The 27,987-nt window shown below is 41.2% G+C and overlaps 2 protein-coding genes across 3 annotated transcripts in view; one reads left to right on the top strand and one right to left on the bottom strand.

The window, feature by feature from the left end:
* The window catches only part of IFT140 (intraflagellar transport 140), a 95,091-nt gene that overhangs the window by 16,411 nt on the left and 50,693 nt on the right, over positions 1-27,987 (bottom strand). The gene's annotated exons all lie outside the window — the stretch shown is intronic.
* On the top strand, positions 271-27,977 carry TMEM204 (transmembrane protein 204). Its single transcript, XM_066198058.1, has 3 exons — positions 271-1,331; positions 14,053-14,208; positions 25,849-27,977. The coding sequence occupies exons 1-3, from the start codon at positions 1,052-1,054 to the stop codon at positions 26,091-26,093; spliced, it is 681 nt and encodes a 226-aa protein (XP_066054155.1). The 5' UTR covers positions 271-1,051; the 3' UTR covers positions 26,094-27,977.

Genomic DNA, 27,987 nt, shown 5'->3' on the forward strand with positions numbered 1-27,987 from the left:
AAGGTATTTCAAAATGCCTCTCCTCGATCCGCTTCCACAGAGCTGATGCCCCGAGGGTTGAAGCTGGGCTTTCCTCCTCTCCTTTCCCCGAGGAGCTCCGCTGTGCTCCCCGGGCTTTCCGAGACGCCGCGCGTCCCGGCAGCCCTGCCGGGGGCAGCGCCGAGGGGAGGAGGCGTAAGGCAGGGAGGGGGCTCTCAGAGAGGAGGAGGGACAACTTTGGAAGTCTCCATAGCCTTTTCCTTTCAGGAAACACATCCTGTTAATGTTTGACTGCCGTGGCAGTGACTTTTTTTTTTGCAGTCGACTACGCCCGATGCTCACCAAAACGAGCCACAAAAGCAGCCGTTTCCTCTTGGTGGGGAGGTGGGGGGGCCTTTTCCTCACTGAAGTGGCTGTTCTCGTCCCGGCACTCACAGCTCGGCTCTTTGGAGAGGGACAGGGCAGAGCAACCGCCTCGAGATACTCCAGACTGGCAGATCACCTTTGGGACGACCGCATTCCCCTCTGGCTCGGCTTGGCTTTGAGAGGATGACATCTGTCACCATTCGCAGGATATTCTGAAGTTTGCACCCAAACCCAGGCTTTTGGAGGAGCACTGGCTGGCTTGGAGGACGCCGCGCTCGTCAGGCTGCAGTGAGCATCCCATCCCACCGCCGCCCCACCTCAGCTCAGGCTCTCCTGTGCCAAGACTGGATTCTGTCTGGATTCACCCCGTCCAACACAGAATGGACCTCCCCGTCATCCAGTTCACCACGGGACTGGCATTACTTATCAAAGTGCAAGAAGGTGGATAAGCCAACGCTGGGAAGGACCTAACAAAGCTTCTCTGTGTTCCTATTTTATGGAATTCTCCTATCTACCTCACAAAATTCTTATTTCCTTGGTCAGAAATCCCTCTGGAGTTGATTTCAAGAATGAACGGTGATGTCCTCTAGCAGCCCGTAACATCCCAGCACAGTGGCCTGTTCCCAGCCCAATTCCAATGTGCTGCAGCTGACTGGAACCTCGTGTCGTCTGCAATTAGAGACTGGCAGCAAGCTGACAGTCAGATATGACTGTCCAGAAACTGGTAGCCACAGCTGTGTTGGTAGCCCTGGTCTCACTCATCCTTAACAACGCAGCTGCCTTTACCCCCAACTGGGTGTACCAAACGCTGGAGGATGGACGCAAGCGCAGTGTGGGGCTCTGGAAGATGTGCTGGCTGGCAGAGCGGAGCAGAGGGAGTGCCAGCACCAGTGCCAGGCACGGGCAAGGGGAGGAGCAGGAGTGTGAAGCCCTGGGCTGGGGTTCAGAGTCGGCCGGGTTCCAGGAGTCACGCAGCACTGTCAAACGTAAGTGCAGCCTCTTATCTTCTCTGCAGACACAATTGATAGGGTGCACCTGGTCCCCAGGAGTTCAATGGCCAACACTGAAATCATGTTATCTTAGTCTAAACATCTCTTCACATTAATTCCCAAATAAATTAATTTCAGAAAATAAGAAGCATGGTGTCCACGAGTGATGAACTAAACTCCTCCTCCCCCATCAAAACCAGTAATCTGCATGGTGCTGCCTGGTTTATATAGCCCAGGAATCGATCTGCTTTAAAAAAAATTATCTAAGAAGTGTAAGCCTGAAGTTTGGAGACATCTTGGGCTCACTTCTCCCTCCTGGGCTCCTGCCATAAGATATCCCTTCCTCCTCAGTACAGTTGCTCTGCATACCCTAAAACTAAAAAAAACCCAACAAAAAACACAACCAACCCAATTGCACTGGTATTGCAATGAATGACATGTTGAGCTATTTCTCGCTTTTGTTTGCTTTTGCTGGAAATGCCAGGAGCAAAAAAGACAGAAATAGTTGTGGTAAAAACATGTAAAATTGAGAAAGGTCTTAAAATGTTTAACTACTCTTCTTGGTGAGAAAATGCAATTAATATACAACTTGGTGACTACAAAAATCATTACCCATGGTTCATTTTTCATTTTGCACTTTCACAGATTGTGGGATCTGAAGCATGCAAATAGCTTACACCGAGCTAGGGAAAATTATTGGATAACATGAGAATTACAGAACTGACTAATAAATAATAAACCTTACGTATCACATTCATAGCATTAATGGTGCAACCCTGCTCTCCCAGATCAGAATTGTGCTGTAACAGGATCACAGAAAGGCTTGGGTTGGAAGGGACCTTGAAGACTCTGTCCAAAGTACATGCAGACACCGTGGCTGGGACCACAACTACCCTGGTGCCAAGAGGTTTCTCCCCTAAACACCCTCCACTCCCGGCAGCCAGGCTGTGAGCAGTCATTCGAAGGAGAGTCAGTGCTTCCGCTGCACCCTTCAAGGCATGAAATTTAACAGAACAAATGGTTATAAACTCCATGCCACGACAGACCACAGGATTCTCCCAAGATTTCAAGGATGCTCATAAACAGCTCTGGCACCTCTGAGGGATGGCTGGCAGAATCTGTAACATACATGATTTCAAAACAGATTCTTTTTATGGTTTGAAATGTGGAGAAAGAGAAATTGGTCCTTGGAGTTTCTCAGATCCCTCTGGAGAGAAATCAAAGAAATATTAGAGGAATTTATTTAAAAAATGCTTTAATGTGGACCCATTCCAGATCATGTTTTCCAACAAAATTATGCAGAAACATTCTTTGCACATTTCGTAATACTGAGTCTGCATAAATCACAAACAGAAAATTTCTCAAATGTTTTAAAGTCCTTGCCCTTTCAATACTGCTTTAACTGAAAGAACTTTTATAACAATAAATAGTTATAAAAAGGATTAGACTATGGGAGAAGTTCCTTGATGTGTTTTTGCAGCTTCATCTCTGGAAATCACTACCCCAATTAATACTGATAAGCCATATTCTAACTTGAAGAACATGTGTACCATTCACAAATAGTAAAAGTACGTGTTATGTACTGAACACTGGAACGAGCTTCTGCACAGAGAATTTGGCTTCTGCAGCATTTTTAACACACAAGCTTGTACTTCTTAGTGTGTGCAGGCCAGGAAGTGTGGTATCTAAAGATGAGAGGTATTAGTTTCATGGCAGAACCACCTGAGCAGCAGTTTCTGATGTCAAATAGAAGGATAACGTGACAGAAAATTTGAAAATTTCCAAGTAATAATTATAGCATGATCAAGTCCTCAGAAGAATTATCTGACAACCACTGTTAAAAATTCTAATTTAAAGAAGGCCTTTCAAGCCCAGGGACTTGATCTGTACAGGAGTAAAGCATCCATTCCCTATTTAATCTGGAAGCAAATAGTAGGCCAAGGCCAATTCTGAATCTTGATAAAGCATTTAAAGGAAAATCCTGCCTATGCAGTTGTGTCATGACAAACTCAGTAGGAGACACAACTGTGGTGCTTATTTTTAAGACAATTTTGTTTCCATGGAGGTACACATGGTCAGTATGAGCCTGATTTTGCTTCCATGGATTTGTCATCCTAACAAACTTCTCCAATAAGAAATCACACATTTATTGTAGTAATACCTATGGCAATCCTCATCTGTCAGTTGTCGATAAATCACAGACATGCAGGGGTGTGTGTATGCATATGCACACATACATGTAAAAATAACTTCATGAAGGCAAAAAGCGCCTTCCTCAATACTGAGTTACCATAAACTATTTTGGATGCTATTTGTAGAACAATATAGAAAAGCTGTTCTGCCAATAGCATTGCGAAAGAGGCCACAATCTGGCTCATATAAAACAATGTATTTATACACATACAGACATACATATTTCAGAGGCAAGCTTTTTATCTCACAGTTCAACAGAAAAACTGTAAACTCTTCAGGAATTTCCTGGTCCATATACTAAAGACTCCTGTACATGCAGTATGTATCAGCCAACTATAGGCACTACTATAAGCTGGCTTCCCCCCTGGCAGAGAGAAGTACGTTCTTAAAACTTGCTTTTCACTGACTTTCTCTGCCTGCTGTTTCCTTCCATTGAAATCACAGAATCATGGAATGGTTTGGGTTGGAAAGAATCTTCAAGCCCACTGCATCCCAACCCCTGCCATGGGAAGGGACACTTTCCACTATCCCAGGTTGCTCCAAGCTCTGTCCAACCTGGCCTTGGACACTTGAGGGATGGGGCAGCCACAGCTTCTCTGGGCACCCTGTGCCAGGGTTTCACCAACCTCACACAGAAGGACTTCTTCCTAAAAATGTCAAAAAACCCAAAAAGAAATCCAGGGACAGGAGTAAATTATGTTAAAAATACAGGGAAATGAAGTGTTGCAATGTGAACTACTTCTGCAAGGCACAGCATCAGAAGCATGGGCAACTGATTCCATGGGAAAGCCCTTCAACTCTCCTCTTCAAACCTCACTGCTCCTGGAAGTGGAGATCCCATGCCCTTTCACTTGTCTTTATCTACCTTTCTCTTTCTCACCCTCTTGCTGTGCATCTCTCATTCATCCCTATGATGCTGAAAAGCTTCTGTGATGGTTCAGATGACTAACAGCAAAAGAATCCCCAGGTTAGGGTGGAAGTTTTGGATATGGGGTGGGATGGGTTTTTGGTGGATAGTTTTCCATTGGATTAAGCAGTGGTATCAGAGTCCAACAAGTACTGCTGCTAACACTAAGAGATAAAGGTGCAAAGGAGTGAGATGGCTCCTTCTTTAGTGGTAATAAACTCTCAGATCTGAAACCTTCACCTATGTTGAGAGACAGCCCGGCTGTGACAACATCAATCTAAACTTTCATAACTTAAACAAACCGTGGAATGATACAAACTTAAATGCTTCACTGAGAACTCAGATTGTATAGCCCCTCTTCAAACACTTTAAGGAAACCTGGTCAGGTAGTCTAACTCTCCTGTCACCTGAGTGCAGGCAAAGACATTTGACAGAGATTATGGAGCTGCAGTTTCAGAGCCGTTAAAATTTTTTGGAAGATTATTCTCTTGCCTGCATCTCTTAAATGCTTCAGAAAAAGCCCAGCCTCAGTAAGAGCTGGGGTAAGACAGCATATCATGAGTAGTCAGCACTGAGCTTTGTGCCCACGTCACATGTGAGCAAGGGCAGCACACCCAGCAATGTGGCCCCACACAGGGACACGTGAGCTACCTTGAGAGGTGAGAACACCAGACCACCAGTGATGCCTCTCAGAGCCAACCCTTCTCAAAGCCACCTAGGTCCTGACCCAGTACAGTGCCAGGAACACTGCGCAAACACACCACATTACTAGGAATCAACTTAGATATTTTTAACCACACTGCAGGGTACAAATGCCCTTAAGTTCTGCCGTGCTCTCGGGCTATCTCTGGATGGGCACAGGGAGATGATTTATTCAACAGCAGAGGTGACAGTTTGTCCCTCTTTGTCTAAAGAACATTAGAAACAGTTTGGAAATGCAGGAATAGGGAGGAGTTTAAAAGATACAAAACCTGACTGGGTTCTTCAGGGCTGCAGGAGACACAAGGAAAACTGCAACAGCAGGATGCATGTTTCAACTTCTGATGCTCAGAGCTGGATTGCTTGTGGAAATTGCAGTTCTAACAAGGAGTGCAATTTATGCCAGGGAGAGGCACAGCATCAGGAGCAGCTACATGACTGCCACAGGGACCCCAGGTAAACACCTGTCCAGCCTGGATGGATGATTGTTGCACACACATGGACACAGGGACATTTGGTGGCTGAGGCAGGATGCTGCTCAGGGTGAGAAAGAGGAGCTGAGGTTTGCTAGCCATTCACCTTAATGCCCATGTCCACTGCATTTACACAAAGTTCCAATGTCTCCAAAATTTCCAATTTCTCTAAAATTTGGCTGGTTGGAAGCCAGGCTGAGTCAAGGAGCTGAGTGTGCTGTAGATGTGTTACTTGTCTACGTCTATATTGCCTGATAGAATGCTCAGGCTGTTCCAAAGAGATAAGGCAGCACGGGCAGCTGGCAGCACAGGGTTTGTGATTTCCCATCCAAATATCTGAAATATGAGCAACATTTAAATAAGTGACACTATTAATTTTATGACAGAGGCCAGTAGAGATGAATTCTGAGATGTGGCTTTTCAACTTTGAGTGAACGCTCATTTTAATGTTGGGGTGCAATTCCATGTACTCATTTTGGAAAAGTGCAAAACTCCTTGTGATTCAGGACAGGAAAATGAACCTAACACATGTTTCAATGCAGTACATACACAAACGATGCACAGAAATATTGCCAGAGCAATCAGAATTTGGTCACTCTTGCCATCAAAACTTTGAAATCAGTTAAAGCATTACGAGTGAAAATGGCTCTGGAGCTTTTGAAAATTTCAGATTAATGCATTTATCAAAGCCACCAATACAGAATACCCTGCTGAGTTTTATAAAGAGGCAAATCATGGTATCTAGACAACTTATACCTTATCAGAAATAGCTGCGTCTATTAAAACTAATTACTGTGTTGAAGACTCTCAATTTTGGGTTTGCAAGGGCCCATCACTTAACCATAAGCACTTGCTTATGTTGAAAATAGTTAATGGAGCCATGTCTTCACTCCAACAGTAACGACTGAAGCTGTTATAAAAAACACCCACCAACCACACTCTCTTCTCCCCAACAAGATCTGTCTGCCTTTCAAAATAAGTACTCACATGTGAAGTTTCACTCTTAGATGAGCTGAATGGTTAAGTTCCAAAATACCTAAAGGGTTGGAAGATTCCACCAGTGTGTCACATCTGAACATTATTGTAATTGTGCCAAAACAGATTGGGTTTTCCCTGCTCCCTTCCTCTTCCTTAAATTACTACTTTTAAGCGAAAAAAGCATAAATTGTATACTTCAGAAAGCCTCCCAGGAGGTGAAAAAAGCAAAATAATTTTTGAGATATCCATGCATTCATAATTTTTAAGATATTTATCCAGCAACAGAACATACGGAGGAGACTTGTTGCTGAAAGCCCTATGGCTACTCTACAAATATTTTTTAAAAAAGAGTAGAAGAGAATTCCCTTTTCAGGACAAAGTCAGTAAGACCTGCAAACAATATAATCATGTGGAATGGGTACAGGGCAAAAAAGAAATTCAGATCTGTTTCACTTTTAAAAAATTAGTGACTATTTGGACCATCAAAATACATTTGCATCACATAAGCACCTCTTTAAACCTTCCCACGGCCTCAGTGACCCAGTCACACAAAGGTACACTGAGATACTGCCAGCATTTGGCTAAGTTTGTTTCACAAGTACTTTCAAAGTGTTTCCATGTATTTCCTAATTCATACTCAAAGAGGCTAGCCATATAAATACCACAAATTTTAATTGACAGGAGAAATTAAATGTCAAAGACTTTATAAATAGAGCACAGGTTTGGGAGGCATAGCATGATGCTGATAATTACAGTGGTTCTATTTACTGTCACTATTATCGCAGAGTTGTTTTAACAGGAAGTGCTGACCTCCTATGCCCATGTTATAAAATGAAGCACACTCGTACTTTGCGTTTTCATAGCGCTCTTGGTACCAAAAGGCACAGCTTCAGCTGATTTCCATGGCAGCTGCGGAGACCACTCAGCACTTCTCACCTTTGCGGACAATGCTGATATTCAAAACAAAAGAAACACGTGATTCATTGCCAAAAGTTTGACTGAAGTGATTTTTTCCTTAATTCTAAGGAAGGGTTTCTTCTAAATTTAGTTATTAATACTGAATCCAGCTCTTCAGGTTGGAACTCAAGTTTATGAACACCAGGACCATAAGTAAGAGTCAGCAAGACAGAAGCCTTACTTTTTCTGACTCTTGCCTTTCATCCATTTAGGTTCAAGCATACTATACTGGCTTTTCCTAATTTTGGTACTTGGTTTGCATTTCTTAAGTCCTTATAATGTGGATTTTAAAAATTACTTCAAAAGGCTGAAAAATAAGACACATTCTTCATCTCAGGATAACAGCTCAGCAAAACATCAAGTTCTAGAGGAAAACGGCATGCTCAGTTAGAATCTCTGCTTATATTAGAGAAAACCTAATTACTTATCTAGTTAGATTTTTAATCAAAAGATTATGATCTCAGCCTGCAGACATTCAGCCCAAGAAGATGAAGTCTAGCACAGCTACAAGAAATTGAAAATGGGTTCTAACAAAATTAAGTGAAGCAACTTAAGTGTAAGGAGCATTACCAGCTTCATCTATAATCAATTAGAAATCTCTTCTCAGAAACAAACCATTTATACTCCTTTCCAGAATAAAGTCATGTATGAACATGAAGCACTTAAAAGGACAGTCAGGTACATGTCAGAATGTGTCCTCAATAATTCACAAAGTGATTAATAAATAAACCCAAGAACCACAGGAAACAGCATCAACACATTTTTTAAAAAATTCCTTTCATTACAAAACCAAGAAGCAATATACCTCAGGAGATTTAAAGAATGGATGTAGTCATAGATGCAATCAGCTTCACAGCAAACTAAGGTGGCACCATCCTTCAGCTCAGCACAACCCATCCTGCATTATTAAGAGCTAATTAAGAATTTAAGTACCATTTTTGGGATGCAACAGACTTAGTGTCCCACAGTGGACAGGGATAACAGCACACTCCTAGTCAGCAGATGCCAGCAGGAGATTGTGAGGCACACAGAGATACTGGGAGTCAGCACTGTCCCCATGCACTAAATAAATCTGTGGTCACTACATTCTACCCAGGGCTGGATACTTAGTAACTTACTCACAGAAGCTGGATTAAAGTTTGCACTCAAATTTTTGTTTATCAAGAGGGGTCTTTCTCAGAGGGAGTTTAAGACTGCTATGAAAATATCTTGAGCCATTTTGCTTAACCATTAAAAAGCCTGAATTCCTGCTAAACTGTTTTTTTTTTTCCCCTCTGTGCAGACAGAAAAGAAATGCTCATATTTTAAGCAATTAACATAATGTGATTTTCCAGTGAGATTGTCTTCCTCATTATCCAAAACCACTGAAAATTACTCCTCAGTATGACTAACCTACTTCTGCAAACAGTCCTGGAGCTATCCTGGAACATAATACCAACAGTTCTGGGGCTATCGTGGATCAAAACAAGAAAATTGCTACTTGTAAACTAGAAAATCAAATTAACAATCCAGATGGATACAGATGGTTTAAGAAGTGAGCAAAAAAACAAGGAATCTGACTTGGTCGCAGCCTTAAGAGTTTGGGTTTGACTCCTGATTGATCCCTGTTTCAAACAAAGCAGAATTCAATAAGCCAGTACCCTGGCTGTACAAGATTCCCAGCTGGATGCCCTGTCCAGGAATTAACTGCTTTTCTGAGAAAATGGGGCCCACAGTGGGCTTCCAGGAGCAAAAAAAGCAGAGTCTAGCAGTGTATGCTGATGAACAGCAGATACTTAGAGCAGAGTTTTTGGAGCCATTCAGCTCCAACCCTTTCCAGCTCTCAACAGTCAAGTTGCATCCTAAGGGAGGGGCATAAAGGTACGGATGGAGGGCTTGTCCTCCCTCTTTCATCTGTCAGATGCACACAAAGGAATGAACACCCTCTGCAGTGCCTAGTCTGTTCTGCTCAAAGTATTGGCCTTTAGCTACAGGGAACATCCACCTCTGGCAACAGGGAACTCCATCACAGTTAAATTTCAAGAGGTGAGTGGCATTAACAATAATGAGGTCAAAACAAAAAAAGTAGGGTATCCAAAATACAAAATACCTATGTCATGACAGTATTAGGCAATAGATTCTAGAAGTGAGGGGTTAACACAGATGCCACCAGTAACTGTGCAGACACTACACCCACTGTGACCATCTAGTTTGACAATTTGTCATTAACAAACAAAATGCAAAAGTTGATGAAGTCTGCAGTGGCCACAAAAAGTGACAATGGAATCATGGCTACTATAAATGAAGCTGAAATGGCTGAACAGCTGATCCTAAATTTATACTAATTATCAAATCTATAGAAAACTCATCAGAATAGACTAAAGCTGGCTACTGAGGCATTTTTGTTATACGTAAAATTTAAAATAGAGTGAAAGAGCACAAAGGTAAATACTAAATTTCACAGCTTTTACAAAAACTATACTGCAGCCAGTTATAAGAGATTAGAAATATTTATTCCTGGATTGAGCAGTCATTCAAGGAGAAGGGCCTTGTGTCCTGGCCTTCTTCAACAAGATTTCCCTCTTCAATGGCTTTGGGGTGAGCTCTGAAGAAATACTTTGACATTGCACACTCAATTCCCTTTCTTGATCCATACTGTCCATTGGTTGTCGTCACTAAAATGAGGCCAGAGATGCTGGTGCAGAAGCTCAGCTTAGGGTTGTATATGTACAAAATAAAATTACAATGTGCTGAGCTGACAGCACGCAGTCACAATGGCTGTGAGTAAGGAAGCACAGTTACCTCGCAGTTTCAGGCTGAATACAATTAAACAAGCTCTACTGCAAGAAGAATGGACTTTATGCATTATTATAAGAGTTATACATTATTGATGGGCTCCCCAGGGTAGGGGTGGATCCCCATCCCTGGAGGAATTTATCACATGTGTGGATGTGGCACCTGGGGACATGGTTAGTGGGGGTCTTGGCAGTGCTGAGGGAACAGTTTGGCTTAATGATCTTAGGGCTCATTTTCAGGATAAACGATTGTATGATTCTAAGTTTGCTTTTTTCCCCAAGAGGAATCATTACAATTTTAGAAAAAATCAAAAGATGACAGATCATACATGAAACCTGTTAGAATAAACCAACATCTCTCACATGAGAGACTGGAAGGTACTCAGGTTGAAATACTTTGTTCCATAAAAATAATTGTCTTCATATTTAATGAAAACATTCCAGCTACTTCCTTCTTTTTCTACTAGTTGTCAGCCTGCTGCAGCTCCATGGACCATATGCAGCCTTCTTTCTGGTTAACACTGAATTTCCACATCTCTCTGAACAGTGTAGTGTATTAGCCCAATAAACATCCCTAAGTGTGGAGCTCTTACAAACAGCAGCAAAGATCATGTGACCCATTCAATGCACTTCCAGCTGCAGGAGAGGACAACGAAGGACCATTTTGTAAAGATTAAATTGTTACAAATTTGCCTGAAGTTCAACCGAATCACAGTCAGAAACTTATTATTTTTAGTATATATGATGTAACATCATCTGTGGCCCAGTTTAAAGCGCGTAATACAGTTAAGTGTTTTAAAAGGTCACTAATAGCAGCAAAAGCAAAACTTTGCTGTTAATTTCTGTGTATGTATTTCTGGCATAAACTTCAGACTTCTAAAGGTTATTTATATACAGAGGCTTTTTTTTTTTTTTTGAGCTCCTGCATAACATATGCAGACAATGCAAGAGAATCCATTATGGCAACAATTTTTTAATTTGACACTACAGATAGTTCTGTCACCAAATGAAAGTACTAATAATGGCTGCAAGCCTGCTCTTACTTTGGGCATTTCTTCTTTGAAAGTCATTACTATCTCTTCAGCAAGCACTGGTTCCGAGTATTACAGAAGTCCATCTGAGTGGAAAACAGAACACTCTGAATGTTCAAAGTTTATTGGTGTTTACAAAGCTCAGACATCCAACTGTGATTCCATTATCCAATGTGCTTTGTGACTTGTGAGCATTCAATATGGCAAGAGATAGAAGTGCTGCCAGTGCTAAAAGGGCAACTTTGGAAGTTAAACATAAAATCTTTGAACAAATTTTTTGAGTAACTGGTTAGAAATTAACTCACTAGGAGAAGCCAAAAATACTTAGTATGTTACCTTCTTAATGTTTTATTCAATGGAAAAAGTTTAATGGACTATGGTTCTTAACTAACTCTTCAGATACAATACTGTATTTTATTAAATTTTAATTAAATCATGAGTTGATACTTAGAACATGGGAAGCTGAAGACAGCCTGTGAGGGGAAAATAAAGGGTAAACAGAAAAGAAGGTCAGACTTAATGATTAACACAATTAAATTTACTCTTGTTTATATCAAGTTTTGTTTTCTACACTTCCTAGCAGTCTCCCTGGAAGATCAGGAACCAAATTCTGGTGGCCAGTGCATCACCAAACTCAAAGCCTGCTAAAACATTTCTAAAAAATCTGCTCCAGAGTCTGCCTTTCTCTAGTATATGCCAACTTACACATGGTGCTAGTTCTATTTCAGAATAGCAGTGACAGATTAGCAAGCAATGTGAAACAATAGTACTTGTAACTCCCACCTTTTGCTAGAGAAGAGGGAAAAGGATAAAAACACAACATCCATCATGTTAACAGGAAAAGCAGGAAAGAAGTCTGACTAAAAGTACCCAACTTTGCAGTTAATATACGCCATTCAGTAGCCAGCTGGGAGACACATTTTAATCAGGTTTCTAGCCAAGACTGCAGATGTCCATGTCTGTAATCATTGCTGCATTTGCTCTTTAATAGAGAATCATAGATTATCTCAGGGTGGAAGGGACCTACAAGGATCGTTGTGTTCAGCTCCCTGTTCCTTGCAGGACTACCTTAAACTAAAACATATCACTAAGAGCATCCTAAACAAACCACAATTCTGGCAGCCTTGGTGCAATGACCACTGCCCTGGGGAGATTATTCCAGTGAGCAACCACCCTCTGGGGGTAGAACCTTTACCTAATAACGAACATAACGCTCCCCTGACACAGCTCCAGCCATTCCCTCAGGTCCTGGCACCAGAGAGCAGAGATCAGCACCTCCCCACTGTGAGGAAGGTGCAGAGTATGACAGGTCACCTCTCAGCCTTCGCCTGGCTGAACTGGCCAAGTGATCTCAGCCACTTCCTTGCGTGTCTTACCCTTGAGGCCTTTCATCATCCTGGTCACCCTGGCATGGGCATACTGCCATCATTCAGTGTCATTTTTGAGTTTGTCATCCTCCCTGTCATGGTGTTCCAGTGCAGACTCTAGCCTGTACACTTTCCTTTTCAGTCCAAGAAGATCCCTGCTCAGCCAGGCCCTCCTTCTTCCCTGCCTGCATGATTCCCCATGGTTTAGAATTGCTGGCTCCTGTGTATTTAAGAGGTCACTACTTTGCCCACAAATCTCTCTTTAAAAACTGCACATCTCAGAGGGCACCTTTTCTAGTTGGCCCTTCAGTCCCTGTGCCAGAAGTTATTTTCAACATGCCTCAGAAACTTCCTGGATCTGAGTCTGTTGAACGACATTCCCAGTTGATGTCTGGAAACTTAAAATCATCCTTAAGATCCAGAGGAGCTGACCTAGAGACATCTTTTAATTCCTTGTACTGCAATTCATCAGTATCATTATCTTGGCCAGGTGGTCTGTAGTAGATCCCCACAACATACTCCCACAACTTCACTGTTTAATATATAGGAACTTATATATTTATGCACACACACACACACACACACTCACACACACTATTTTTAAAAAGGTAGCTTTTTACCTGTACATGCAGATTATGCCCTAACACCTCATTCAGAACCACCAAGCCTTGACATCTTCATTACAACCATTTCCCTCATTACACAGATGGAAAAATAAGTCTTTGCAGTGCATCCCAAAGATGAATAAATGGTAAAAGAAGGAAAATTTAAGAATTCTCTATACAAAGAGAATTGGTTCTGTGAAATTGGTTCTGTAAACCAGTAAGACCTGAGCATTAACATCCACAGGATGTTTTTTAGGACAATACAGATGGACTAGGGGAAAAAGAAATTCAGGGTGTTATTGGTTTGTCTTAGCGATGATTATTATTGCAGGGCCTTGAAAAACTATTTATGGTTCCATTTCACTCTGTGCCACACAAATAGAAAGCAAACATCAATCCTGCCCCAAAAAATTCTACCTATGGATTACAGGTGGAATCTTCAGTGAAGGAATTCCAGCATCTCCAGTGGGAGATTAGCTGTTTGTTTCATGGACTTAAGTAATACTTACGGGATGCTGTGCAACTAAAGGAAAGAATCAATATATATCCCGAAGAAAATCCTTTCTTAATCAGACTGCAGGAAAGGCAGTTAGAACAAGGGACTGCTGGGAGAAGGGACTGCTGTCTGAGAATTGTTTTCTGTGGACTGACAAACTTTATATTCCTGCTCAGTCAGAATTTTCTTTTTCCCATTTTTATATTATTGTAACTTTATGCTGCTTCTGTTTCCCTAGTGCAGTTTGACATGATGCGTGCCTGCAACCTCATCGCCACGGTGGCTCTGACTGTCGGCCAGCTCCTCTTTGTCCTGGGGCTGATGGAGCTCCCCATCATCTCTCAGGATACCCAGTGGTGGGAGGAGGCCATAGCTGCTGTGTTCCAACTTGCCAGTAAGTCCACTTCTTTCTGCTGATGGAAAAGTGGTCAGTCTCTATTAAATCCAGGTGGAAAAGTGTTTCTTACTTTACAAATCTTTCAAGTGACAAAGAATAGCAAAAAGGCTTGTATCTAAAAGCAAGTTCATTATCTCCAACAAGCTCTCCCCATGAGATTCTGCAGTACATGAATAGAAGCTTTCATTATTTCCTATGAAACCGGGAAGGCAAACAAACATAAGAGAAACAAACTGGATACATCGTAATCCCACAATTTAGCAGGGCAAAATACACTAAAGGAACTGTGAGAAAGCAGATTGGAAAGGCTGAGCAAATTTTTGAAGCCTTGTTGAAACATGATTATTTTATTTTAGCTAACTGATATTTACTCAATGACCACCAGCTGGATTTTGACAAACAGATATATCTGCAATCCAGCAAAGTAAGCCGAAGTCAATTCATACCACTGACTGCTATAAATAAAATTCCCACAGCAATTCTCATGGACTGTATACAGAGCTGCATGAGGAAGGGAGGAAATGGGTTTATCACAATTCCATTTGGACAGCAGTGGCAGCAAAGTGTAAACATTCTGCAATAATACCTTTCATTATTACATAAAGTAAGTAACTTCAGTATTCATTACAGTAAGAGTCCAATCCTATACGATATCCATGTAGGAAACTGTCATTAGTGGAGTAAAATTCAAGCTGCTTACAAGATCAGATTAAAAATACACCTTTTTTATATATATACACATATACATTATTAACGTAAAGAACAGGTTATAATAGAAACAGCGTTTTATTTGAAGCTTTCATTTCAACTTAACAACTCAGAATATTAAGAATGGCATAAAACAACTGAGACCTCAGGTTTTCACCAATGCAAGATCAGAATCGGGCCTAGGTCATTTAAGTACGGTCTCACAGTCTCACAGCAATAAAATGGTTAGGTTTTTTTAGGCCCATTAAGGATGAGGAACCTGAAATCCAGATGAGAGGAGGAGACTGCAGAGGTTCTGTAACCCTCAAAGCACCTGATCCATCTTCCAGGTGCAGCAAGAGGCTCAAGCACCAGACAGTGCTTCCGAAAGACAGATATAGAGCCTTGCCATAAAAGCCCTCCCGACAGCCCCTTCGTGTCTGTGTAACTGCGGATACCTTCTGGATAATTCTCCCCGACTATCAGCGTGATGCCTGCTGTACTCTCCCATCCTCTCCAAACTCGACCTGTTTTTCCAGAGCGGAAATGCATTCTGGCCCTGTTTGGATGTGTTGTTTCATTGACAAACAGCACAGGGGACAGCCATGAGGCCGGCCTTTCTTCTACTATGTCTGCTAATTTTAGACTGAGCTTTTTTTTTTTTTTTTTTTTCCTGTGCGGGAGTCTGTTTTAAACACACTCAGAAAGAGACTGAAGGGCGCCAGGATATCCTGACGCAGGAGGAGGAAATGCCTGCTATTACCTGTTATGCAAGCTGAACCTTGAAATCCCCAGTGCTGGGAGAGGACATGGCAGAAAAGCCACAGTTAGAATGATTAACAAAATTAATAAGAATGGCTGAAGAAGCTTTTGGATCAAGAAGCCTATGTCCATCTGCCTGCCTATGTTCAAAAGGTGTGAAGGGATGGATCTGACAGCCTGTGACGATGTGAAGACAGACATTGTGCTGTGTGAATCTGCATAAATAACACAGTGACCAACCCTGCCCCATTCCCCATCCTCCTTTGCAGTTATGCTACACTCTCCTTTACCATCATCAGATGGTTTTCTGTCTTGAAGTCATGATATTCATTTTACATTTCATTATCTTAATGTAACTTTATGTTTAAACAGGTTGCCCCCTGATTTCCAGGTCACCTGAAATATTCTAGAATGCATTTTTTTGAAAAAAGTGGGGAGAACTCATTATATCTGCATTAACCCAATATAAAATAAGACTTCTTGGAGACCTCTTTAGTTTTCCAGAAAAGTGGTACATCAACTGCTGATTCCTTGGGACATCAGGGGTCTGCACTCACTAAACTCCCTGGACTGGGCTCAGGCGACAGTGTTTTAGACATTACGGAAGTGTCTTTGATATCAGACAAAACCCATGTGCAGTGAGAAAGCCCAGCGTTTCCACTGCTCTTTTTAAGGGCTGCTGCTGCATCTGAGAGATGAGACTGAGAGTTCTGTATTGAAGGGGAAGACAGTAGCCACCACACGTCCTATGAGCCACAGGTGATATTCAGTCTCCGAGTCTCCACTCTGAGACAGTAACCTCTCAGTCACTCTCAAAGAAAAGGAGCAATATGGAGCAAAACATCAGAGCAGTGAATATGACACTCGTATTTAAAATCATTTGTCCCATGCAAACAATCCAAGAGAAACCCCTGCAAGGCTCTCTCCTGCTTAATTTGAAGAGTTAAAGCCAAGGTACTTTACGTCAGACAAATCATTTGTGTGAGAAGGGCAGGTAATGTTTACAAATGAACAAACTTAGATCTTATTAAACATTTCTAAAGTACTGGCTGGGTAATTTCTGTTTATTACACTTTCAAATGAAAGAACACCAGCACCAACCTTCTGTTTTTTGCTTTTCAAAATCCAAATGATCTGAAGAATTGTTCTGCAATTCCTTATCCTTTCAGTAATTTCAGAAATTATCTTGAATCATATTTCCAACTTCTCCTTGATCTCTACCTTTCATCCTGGAATATGCCAACAAGTGCTGAAGAAAACTGCAGTGGTCACTGGTAGACTAAAATCTTTTATTGAGGGAAGGCACAACCCATAATTTTCTTCTTATTTTTACTCAACTGAAACTGTGTGGATTTTATTATATTTTCCCATGGCCTGAACAAAAGTTCTTTTTCGCTTAGAAAACTATGTGTGCTAAGTATCATCTCCAAAGTCTATCACAAGCTCAAATCAATGATCTTAAATCCACTGGAGCTTGCAGTGGCTCCAGACTCCACCACTTCCTCACTCCTGCCACCTGCACAAGCATTTGACAGCCATTCAAAAAGGATGGACCTCTGACAGAAAATCAAGCCCCAGGAAGCAAAGAGGAAGCAAAGAAGAGAGGAAACAGCAATGTTATTTGGGACAGCAATGGGATTCACACAGCTCCAAAGCTTCCCAGCCTCACACCTCCCCATTAACAGGAAAGTGAGTTGTTTGCTTTGGAAAAGGCTCCTAGTGAAAATGGAACCAGCGTTGTACATGGAATTTGTGTCAGTGCTCAGAAATTTCCCTCTAGAGGGTTTTGGGGTTTCTGTTTTTTTCCGAGGACCTGTTACAAACTCTGTGTACGGAATATAAGATGGATAACAGCTGGCAGAAGAGATGTTGGAAAGGGAAATCCATACCAACAGCACAGGGAAGAAAGAGCACTTCAGAGGATATTGAACTACTACAAACATTAACCTGACAGACAGGATCAGGCCTTGAGGGGCTCCAGCCAAGTCTTGATCTTGTCCAGTGATGATTTTCACACACTTTAGAGAGAAATATTAGAAACTTAATTGGGAAAATCTGGAATAAAAAACCCTTTACATTAGATCTCATCCTGGTTTCTGAATGTCCAAGACTGCAGTACACCTGAATCATGGTTAATATTTTGTCAGTCTGCTTTCAGCATTAAATAACTTTAATGCATAACATCTTGAAGATTAAAAAGCTTCATGTTCTACTGAGCCTGTCATATACAGCCAAAAAATTTAGTCTCGCTTTTCTTGAATTTCAAGCATTGCATTCCAGCTTTGCCCAACATGTTTTTCTGATGAAAATCTTTCACTCCAGACCCCTAATGCATCACAGGAAAGCTGAGCTCATGCATACTCTAATTTCTGTGCTCTTAAAACTAAATCAGACAATTTTTGAATCATCCTCTCCAACCACTTCAGATCAGTTGATATCCAGAAAATCTCAATGTATAAAAGAACAGCACAGCAGCCATGAGAAAACATGGCTGAAGACATTCCTGATAGCAATGTGATCCTGAGGTCTGTGCTACTTCCTTCCGCCTTTTTGCTTCATAATACTCTCAAGCCAGATCTGTTCTAAGATGAAGTTTATGGAACTGTAAACCTAAAACTTCCTGAAAAGGAAGCATGTAAATGAGATGCTCTAAGTAACCTAAAACTCATAGCAAAAATAGAGAATCTGACTGCTTGATTTGTACTAAATGTTTTCATTATTTGTCAGTTTTATTTCACATTCAGTGCCAAACTTCCCCGTTGTTTATGAGGACCGCAAATGTCACAGTAAAGTAATTTTGTTTTCACACATTTCCAAAAGGAACCATATTTGCAAAGATCCTAAAATCTGCATGTCTATCTCATTTATTTTGTTGGAAATGGTTCCCAACAGCAGCTGAACCAGCAAACTGGGAAGGACTGTAGCTCACAAGAAGTGTGGTGAACTCCTCATCTGGCATAGCCGCAGCAGGAAGAAGACCTGCCTGTATGCTTTAAAGCTAAACTCTGATAAGAGTAGCAGGCAGGTTGTTGCAGCATCTCAATGTCAAGGGTATATATTCTTATCAGAAATACAGTAAAATCTGTTAACAGATAAATATAATTTGGATATGCAAGTATAAGGAGCATGTAATGCAGAGAAAAGTGTGTGAGATGGAAAATATCTCAACTCAAATATTCACTTTATTGCTTATGAACATGTGCATTATATATACATGGAGGTGTCTCCTCAAACTGTTTCAAACTCAGTTGCCTTGCTGGATCCAATTACGCAGCTCTTACCCTCTGATGCATCCAGAGACGAACAGAGCACTTGAACAATAAAAGCAGAAGATGACACTGAAATGTCCAGGAAGATCACCTGTTAAATGACCGCTTCTCTCTGCACAGGGTATTTTTGCTCAGGAAAAACCAGCCAGGTCTGGGATCCTCAGCACAAGACAGACAAGGACCTATTAGAGTGGATCCAGGGGAGGCCATACAGAAGCTCCAAGGGTTACAGCACCTCTGCTATGGAGACAGGCTGGGAGAGCTGGGGGTGTTCAATCTGAAGAAGAGAGTGTTCTGGGGAGAACTTATTGTGGCTTTTCATTACATAAAGGGTGCTTAACAAAAGACAGAGAGCAACTTTTTATATGGACAGACAACAATAGAACAAGGGGAATGAATTTAAGCTGGAAAAGAGAAAATTTAGATTAAATGCTAGGAAGAAAGTCCTTCCTATGAGGGTAGGGAGACCCTGGCACAGATTGACCAGAGAAGCTGTGGCTGCCCCTGGATCCCTGGAAGTGTCCAAGGCCAGGCTGAGTGGGGCGTGGAGCAACCTGGGATAGTGGAAGGGGTCCCTGCCCATGGCAAGAGGGTTGGAAAGAGATGGTTTTAAAAGATTCCTTTCCACCCAAAACATTCCATAGTTCTGATTCCAGACAGGAGCCCATTGCTCTGCCTGATACGAGGCCTACTAGGATTAAAGCAGAGCTTTACTTGGCTCCAGCTGCCTCAGAATCCAAGAGGCCAAGCAATGCTAATAGTCAACATCAAGTGTGAGTATCTGCACATTTCTCCTTATTTAGATAGCTGTCCAAGAGGAATTCTGCCTAGTTCACTGGGAATGCTTTTCAGCATTCCATTTAAAGACTGGCATAATTTCTAAGCAAACCTCCAAAAGGTAACCAACAAAAGCAATTTACTGTCAATAGATCTGAACTGGTTAAAGATTTCCAACATAAGGTAAGATTCACTGCCTTACACTAACTAAATCTCCCATCAAGTTAAAGCCAAGGACTGACAAACTCAAAGAACAAAAGTGGAAAGCACTTGTAATTCAGAAAAGTAAGCAACAAAAGGGTCTTATCGCCCCTGAGAAGCTGTGCTACTCACATGTTTAATTTTAAGATGTTACATGCCACCAAAATCCTTGGAAGGAAATTTTAAATTAGAACTACACAAAACAAAAAAAACCAAACAAATTATTGTACTTAGCTATGTACAACTGAAACCGCAGAGGTCACTTGACTCTAATGGTCACACTCCAATTCCCTGTGGCATTAGAAACCAAAGCATCATCCAGCCTGGTGCTCCAATGAAGAGCATGTGAATATTACAGAGGCGCCTTATTTGCCTTCAACTGTAACAACTTCTTTTGTGCCAAGCTGATACAAGGAAAGGTATTTGTTAATAAATAATTAGCATATGTCCTATAGGAATCACTTTGTGAATCTATCTCATGCTGATGAATACAGCTGAGCTCCTACAAACAGCCCATTCAGGTGTGTGACTCATCACAGCTAAATCATTCCCTGTGAAACTTGGTGGGGTACACAGAAGAGGAGTGAAATATTTCCCTTCTCTGTTTGCAGTTCTGCACAAGCATGGGTGGTGTATTCTCCACACTCTGGCTGCTCTGTTTTCCTTCTTATCCCTTTTCTTGACAGCAAAAGTCATCCTCCGGGACAAGCTGTAAAGGGGAGGATTTTAAGTCCCAATATAGACTTTCTGGTAAACTACAAAAAACAATGTGGATTTCTTCAAATGCACTATCAGTACACTAATAAAAAGGAAGAATGAGAATCCAGGGGTGTCTGAAAAAGGACAACAAACTATCATAGAAACAAAAAAAGTGACTATTAGAGTTCTTTTAAAATGCTAAAATTCTGTAGTTGGTTTGCAGCCAGCTGCAGTCCAACAGGAAATCCAGCATACAGGCCTGAAATGGAAGTTCAAAAATTAACATTCTTCCAACCCACCCCCACTACCACAGTCAATACTGTTCCAACCAGAAGTCTTCTAAGTGACTTCGTTATCTGTTTCCTTCCCCAGCGGAAAAGCCACCCCCCCTCCCGGCTTGTTTTGCTGCAGATGGAAAACAGCTAGAGATAAACAGCAGTTCTATGGGAAAAAAAACCACTTCAAGTAATCTCATCAGGATTTTTAGTGAAGCTGTGGCCTCTGTGCAGTCTTGAGATAATATACAATAAAATTATCTGAAATTAATTTATGTACTTCATTAAATTAATTCAGGGAAATTGAGCCATGCGTCTCAAAGTCTTGTCATCACTACAAAACAGAAAAGAAACTAGATCAGATAAAAATGTTCAGTATTTTCATAAAGAAAGACATGCCCCTTCTACAGCCATTGTCAACCTGTACTGTACACCATGAGCTCAAGAATCCTGATAGCAAAGACAGCAATTTTCTGGTTATTTTTAGTAGAGTTGTTTATGGGGAATAGTCTGGGAAGCCAACTGTCTTCCTCTAGGTATTTTACTGGAATACTGAAACTGAATTCAGACATTTTTACAAATATCTATCTAAAAAGGGAAAAATCACCACAGTCAGCTCTAGAGACTATTCTTACAACAAGGTTAATTTTTATAGGGATACTTCTAACTATTATATGGCATAAATACGTGAACTGCATGTTTTTGCCCAGTCATTTAGAGAACAGACTAAACGTTCAACCCCAGTTCTTGGCTAGAGTACAAGAAGACTCCTCTAAGGGCAAGGAAAACATGTGTAGCACATTGGAACACTTTGCTTCAAGAAGGCCAAGTTTGATAAAGCTGTTACAGAAAAAATCTATCCAAGCAAACTCTGGGGTTTTCACACATCACCATCATCTTCACAAAAGTAGCAGTCATCAAAATTTAAAACTCACCATCCTATGCAAACTCAGTCTTTTTGGATCATTATGATTTCTTCACCTTTTGCTCTGGAGTTCCTACATTTATTTTCCCATATGAAGCTATACTAATATGAAATAAGAATGCTGGAAAATAACTTTCTCAGTGACGTTTCTATTCTGGGATTCTCTGACTCTTGCAGAACTGTAAAACTAACTGTATAAACTCTACAGTAACGTGCTTCCACCTCTGCTGCCTCTGTAATGCGTTTGTTCTTAATGTCAGTTCCTGTCTAAACTGCAGCAAAGGATCCTAAACAGAATGCACATTTTCTTTCAAGAGCTCTGGCAACTGGCTCCTGCAATCTATCAGTTCGGGGAGCTCTCAAACCCAGTCCCTGTACCCCACTCAGCCACTGGCACAGAACTGGGAAAGGAGATAAAGCCTCCTGCGTGACTGGGTGCTCATCTGAGCAGGGTTCAGGCAAAGGGTTTGTGAAGGAAAATAGTGCTTCTAGCAAAAATAGCTTTATTTGGAGACCTGTAAGGAAGCCTTAGTGCTTTTCCCTGGCAGAAAATTGCTACATCAAATAGAACACGGGGATGTTATGCCATTTGGGGCAGTAATTGGCCGTAAGTAATACAAATGCAAGAAAGACAAAGCTAAGTAATTTCATTAAAAGCTGGGTATTTGGAAAAACTTTTTAATATTGAAAATATTCCTACAGTGGGAATTAAGCTGCAAGACACAACATAGCATCAGGGTTACTCTGTGTAACTGGTATTCTTGACCCCATGACCCTCTGCCAAGAGAGCCTCAAAAAAATTCTGCAAGATAGTGGGAAGTAGACTGCTGATATTTATAACTGTCCCTTAGAGGTACCTGTGAGTGGTCATTGGTCCAAAGAGCTCCTGCTCAAAATTCCTCCTGCTCAAGTTTTTATGACTTTCTTCACACTTTAAAAAAAAAAATATTTAACACTTTATGGATTCCCTGTGTAAGTGTGTATGAGTTGGAAATGAGTTCTGAAAGGAAAACTGAAAAAGAAAACTGATTACACAAAGCCTTCTCATGTGCCAGACTAAATAATATGGGTTTCTTCACTCATATCAATACCCTCTTCCCTGCCAATTTTAAACCACAATGAGATGAAGCAAGTCAACTCAGCTGCAGGAGGTGCAAGCAACTCCTTTCCTCTTGATTTCCTACCTTCCTAAGAAAATGGCTATCTATCATCCTTTGAACAGTGGACTGCAAAGCATTATCAGTTTTATAAGACCCTTATAAGACCTAAATGAAGATGTAGACATCCAAGTTCTTTACAAGCATATCACAACCAGCATGCTCTGCTCCCAATGCTCTGAAATACAAAATAAACACACTAAGTTGTATCATCCTGGTTCCACAGATGAGCATCCAAGCCATCTCAGAGGAAAGATTAAAAAACCTGATGTCTCACAAAACAGAACCTAATCTCCCCCTCCCTCCTCTACCATGTGCCTCAGGACAAACTGAACTTGGAGACAGACACTGGAAATGAGGGGAAAATATTTTATTTGCACCAGCAAACCATTAATGTATGGATCAGTGATTTCTACAACTTAATGTACTCCACATGGCCACATTCTCTCCAAATGAAGCTTGTTTATTTACAACTAAGCTGAACTATAAAATAACTATCAGATCTGCTGACAAAACCAAGGAGTTACTGTGTCCTTACAATTGTGCCAACAACCTAAAACCTAAATACTAGGCTTTTTTTAACATCAGAGTGGGGAAAGAGCAGTAAAGAGCTACTCCTCCCATAAGAACCTATTTTCTCCTTATTTGTCCTCAGACAGAGAAATGCCTCGCTCCAAACCCTCTCTGGACATGTCAGCTGTGGGACAGTGCCACCTCAGGAGGAGAAGGTTCAGCAAGCAACTGTTACAAAGCACCTTCTCTAGGTAGACACAGGAGAGCCAAGAATGCCAGACAGCTCCTGAAGGAATATTCATTCAGTGTTTGTATTATGAGGAGGTGGATTCAGCCTTCATTTTACTGACTCTCAGAATAGTACAAGTGTCACACCTTTAAGCAATGATTCATTTTTTCCTCCTACTTGTATGTCATTTCCCTCCACTGTATTTTTTATCGGTATGTAACTTGTGTCGTTTACATCTTCACTGCATTACAAGTACTCTTTTAAGAAAAAAACTTGATACAATGCACATTCAAGATGTCCTCTTTCATGGAAAATCAAGGACCAGGGGTTCACAGCATTGCCATGGATCCAGGGGGACAGTGTTTGCAGGCACAGGCACTGTGGCTAGCTGAGAAAACAGCATGCAGCAACTGGGATTTGCTCTTGACTTCTCCTTGCCCATGAACATAGGAAGATGGTATCCAAATACCTTCTGGCAGTTCATAGATTTTTATTTATTTATTCCAGTCTTCCTTTAGGAAGGAGTCATTTCAGCAATGACATCCCTTTGTAATCGTGGTGAAGGAAGTGTGTAGGATAATAAAGACAAAATCTTTTTTTTGTTAATGAGGCATATTTACCTTTTCGTGATTGTTTCAATCTAATTATATTCAATTTCTTTTAAAAACCTGAAAGAAAAGTAGTTTTGTTTTACAATAGGTACAGGAAGAGACTAGGCTGGAGCTCCTCTGCTCTGGAGCCAGGCTGGGAGAGCTGGGGAGCTTCACCTGGAGAAGAGAAGGCTCCAGGGAGACCTCAGAGCCTCTTCCAATGCCTCAAGGGGCTCCAGGAGAGCTGGAGAGGGACTGGGGATAAGGGACGAAGGGACAGAACAAGGGGCAATTGCTTCCCACGGCCAGAGGGCAGGGTTAGATGGGATGTGGGAAGGAGTTGCTCCCTGTGAGGGTGGGGAGGCCCTGGCACAGGGTGCCCGGAGAAGCTGTGGCTGCCCCATCTTTGGAAGTGTCCAAGGCCAGTTGGATGTGGCTTGGAGCAACCTGGTCTCGTGGGAAGTGTCCCTGCCTGTGGCAGGGGGTAGAATGCAATGACGCTTAAGGTTCCTTCCGACCCAAACCATCCTGGGATTGTATGGTTCTCTGGTAGTACAATAAACAGAGGGCAGAAAAGTAATCATGTGGTTATCAAGGCATTCTTCAGGGAACGGGCAGGTGTCAGTAACATAAAAAAGGAGGGTAAAGGGATACAGATTGCCCCTTGACCTAACATGGATCTCCTGCATGACCAGAACAGTCACCCCACCTCACTTCTGAAATAACATTACTATTATTCATCAGTAACGTAACCACCAAAGAGAATGAGAAATTTTCTCTTTTTTTCAGTTTTTTTGCATAACACGTGGTGACACCTGAGTGGAAATGCTAGATAAGTGCACTGTTATTACTCTAATATTCCCTGCCTTTTAGGGAACTCAGTACTGTGCTTAACGTTACGAGGACAATAGAAACTTTGCCTTCAGTAGCTTCTGGAAGCATGACATTACTTCTGCCTCATAACACTTTTTTCCAGCAAGAAAAACTAGGACCACAAAGTTCCATTTATTTCACCCTTCCCATTTTTTCAAAGTTTCTGTACACTGCTTTTTATTATTTCTGTAAGATATTTAGCTATTTTTTGCAGTTGACATTGCGGCCAACCTTAATAAACACTTTAAAATTTCAGCAGAAGTGTACATCCTGTGAATAAAATATTTTTTAAATTATTATTATTATTATCATCATCATTAATACAGCTGTTTTCTCTTTTGGCAATGGGAGTAAGAAAAAATGACATCTGTGTAAGTGATTCAAATGCACGGGGGAAAAAACCCAACGTGAAATACAGCTCAGTGTGTGTAAGAAATTTAAATCAGAGTGAACAGATTTAAACTTAATACTGAGCTTCTGTTTAAGGCACTCTCTTTGCATGTATCATGAGGCCCAAATATGGCTTCAAAAACATATCCAGCATATCATAATAGGGATGGAAAGGCTCTACAGACGTATGAACAGTGAGTCTGTAAACGTTGAGATGCCTATGGCATTTTGCCACTACAGAATTTCAAGAGAAGAATTCACTGAAAATAACACTGCCATTCTGTTTGCAGGTTTTGTTCTGGTTATTGGACTGGTGACGTTCTACCGTATCGGACCATACACCAACCTCTCGTGGTCCTGCTACCTGAACATCGGAGCCTGTCTTTTGGCCACACTGGCAGCTGCCATTCTAATCTGGAACATCCTCCACAGGCGTGAGGACTGCATGGCGCCCCGGGTCATCGTCATCAGCCGCACCCTGACCGCTCGCTTTCGCCGGGGCTTGGAAAATGACTATGTTGAGTCACCATGCTGAAAGAGCACACTTGAAAGGGGAAAGATCTCCAAGGAGATCTGCACTGGAGTTATTTTCTATAAATATATGCTATAATTTAAGGGTTGAAAGACATCACAATGTTCACTTGAGTGGGCAGAGGCCCTCAATTATTATTCGGATGGGCTCCATCTATATACATATGTATAAACCACAATTTTTTATATATATATATATAAATAATATTATATTGCCCTCTCCTTCTGCTGTACAGCACAGAATTCTTGTGTTGGCTGCATGGCAGCAGGGTCAGCTGGAGAAGATACCAAGTGTGTGCAATGAGAATACAAGAAAGTGGGAACCAAACGCATTTTCTCTGTCTGCATCAAGTTCTCCTGCTCCCTAAAAATAAAACAAAAAGCTATAGGAGACCAGTGACAATAGCTTGGGAATTCACAGGTAATCTGAGAAAGCAGAAAACTCACCATAGATTAAGTGATGGGTTTAAAAGTGTAAATTTCATTGCTTTCTAGTGCTTCTATTTACCTCTCTACAAGGAATGGATTCTCATTAGCTGCAACACCTGTTCCCAGCCCCAGGACAGACCAGAGAGTAAAAACCAACTAACTATTCTTATGTAAAGAAAGAGATTGCTGAAGAATTAAGGTGCATTTTTTTCAGACTTAGTTTTTGTATCCTGAGACATAGGCTTGCTAATGTCCTATGGTAAACAGACATTAAAAATGAGAAGGGTACACAGCTAAAAACAGGCCACACATGCTGCTGAAAAAATGTTTCAATGTTATACTGAGAGCAAATGTCCACCTGAGGCTACCTGAACTCCCTAATAATCAGATATATGATTAAATTACATTGTTGGGAACTTCTCTAAGTAAGAAATATTCCAGCCCAGATTGGTTTATTTTCTCTCCAGCTAGTTTTAGCATTTGCTGTGACTTCAGAATGCCATGGCAGGACACCAGCTCTGCCCAGAGCCACAAAACACAGGGAATATTGGAGAATAGAGCTGCCACTCAAGCACCCAGACTGGAGAATAAGACAAATATACAGGACTTCAGGATTTTGAGATTTAAAAACAACCTTGCTGATAACTTAATATGATAATGAAGTGAAAAATTAATGCCTTTAGAATTAAGTACAATGTTTATAAGCCTTACCCTGCGAGGCACATGGCTTTACAAAAGTCATATGCATCTAAGTTTCAGAAAGAAAAACAACACATCAAAAACTATTACGCAGGAATACACGGGATACAGGAACCTGAGGCTGTGACAGGTGCGTAAGCACACTCAGAATGCTGCTCTGAGCACAGTTAGTGATAGGTTTGAGGGACCATGAGCTGTGAATGTTACAAATTCCTTAGGACTGTTGTGTTGGTCCCAGCTGAGTATACTGCTTTGCTTCTTTATCATTATTTCCACACTTTGTTAAAATGTAATCAAGCTGGCTCTTGAGTTCTGCTCTGCACTCAGTTTGGATACGATAAGAAACTCAACCCCGACTGCTGCTTTGCACCACATTCCAAATGAGCAACACTCCACAGAGACTGATGCTCTAGAACAACTGCACTGCTCTAGACTGTCAGGGGAAATACCATAAAGCTGACAAAGAGTTTCTTCTAGCAGTAGGTTTGTAAAAACCAACTAAGATTAGTATTCATCTGCCTGCATTAATTTTCTGGGGAAAAAAAAATCCAGAAACAATATGTTATGATTAAATGAAGCAGTTTTTAAAATAAAATATTAGAGTATTTAAGAGACATTATATTATTTCCTCTAATATTGCAATATCCATATTATAATAATGTACATGTGAATTTAAAAATCAGCCATGTGGTCCGTAAATCTGTAACAATCGGAATTGCTGTGATTATTTTAGATGTATAAATAAAATTGTGAATGTTCATTTTCTGCTA

The sequence above is a fragment of the Chamaea fasciata genome, unplaced genomic scaffold (genome assembly GCF_029207755.1).
Source record: "Chamaea fasciata isolate MVZ Bird 193981 ecotype frontalis unplaced genomic scaffold, bChaFas1.0.hap1 SCAF_16, whole genome shotgun sequence".
NCBI lineage: Eukaryota > Metazoa > Chordata > Aves > Passeriformes > Sylviidae > Chamaea > Chamaea fasciata.

Coding starts and splice junctions, on each gene's coding strand:
- TMEM204 (XM_066198058.1), top strand. CDS start 1,052: ATGACTGTCCAGAAACTGGTAGCCACAGCTGTGTTGGTAGCCCTGGTC. Junction 1,332..14,052: donor GTCACGCAGCACTGTCAAAC/GTAAGTGCAGCC, acceptor CTGTTTCCCTAG/TGCAGTTTGACATGATGCGT. Junction 14,209..25,848: donor TGCTGTGTTCCAACTTGCCA/GTAAGTCCACTT, acceptor TTCTGTTTGCAG/GTTTTGTTCTGGTTATTGGA.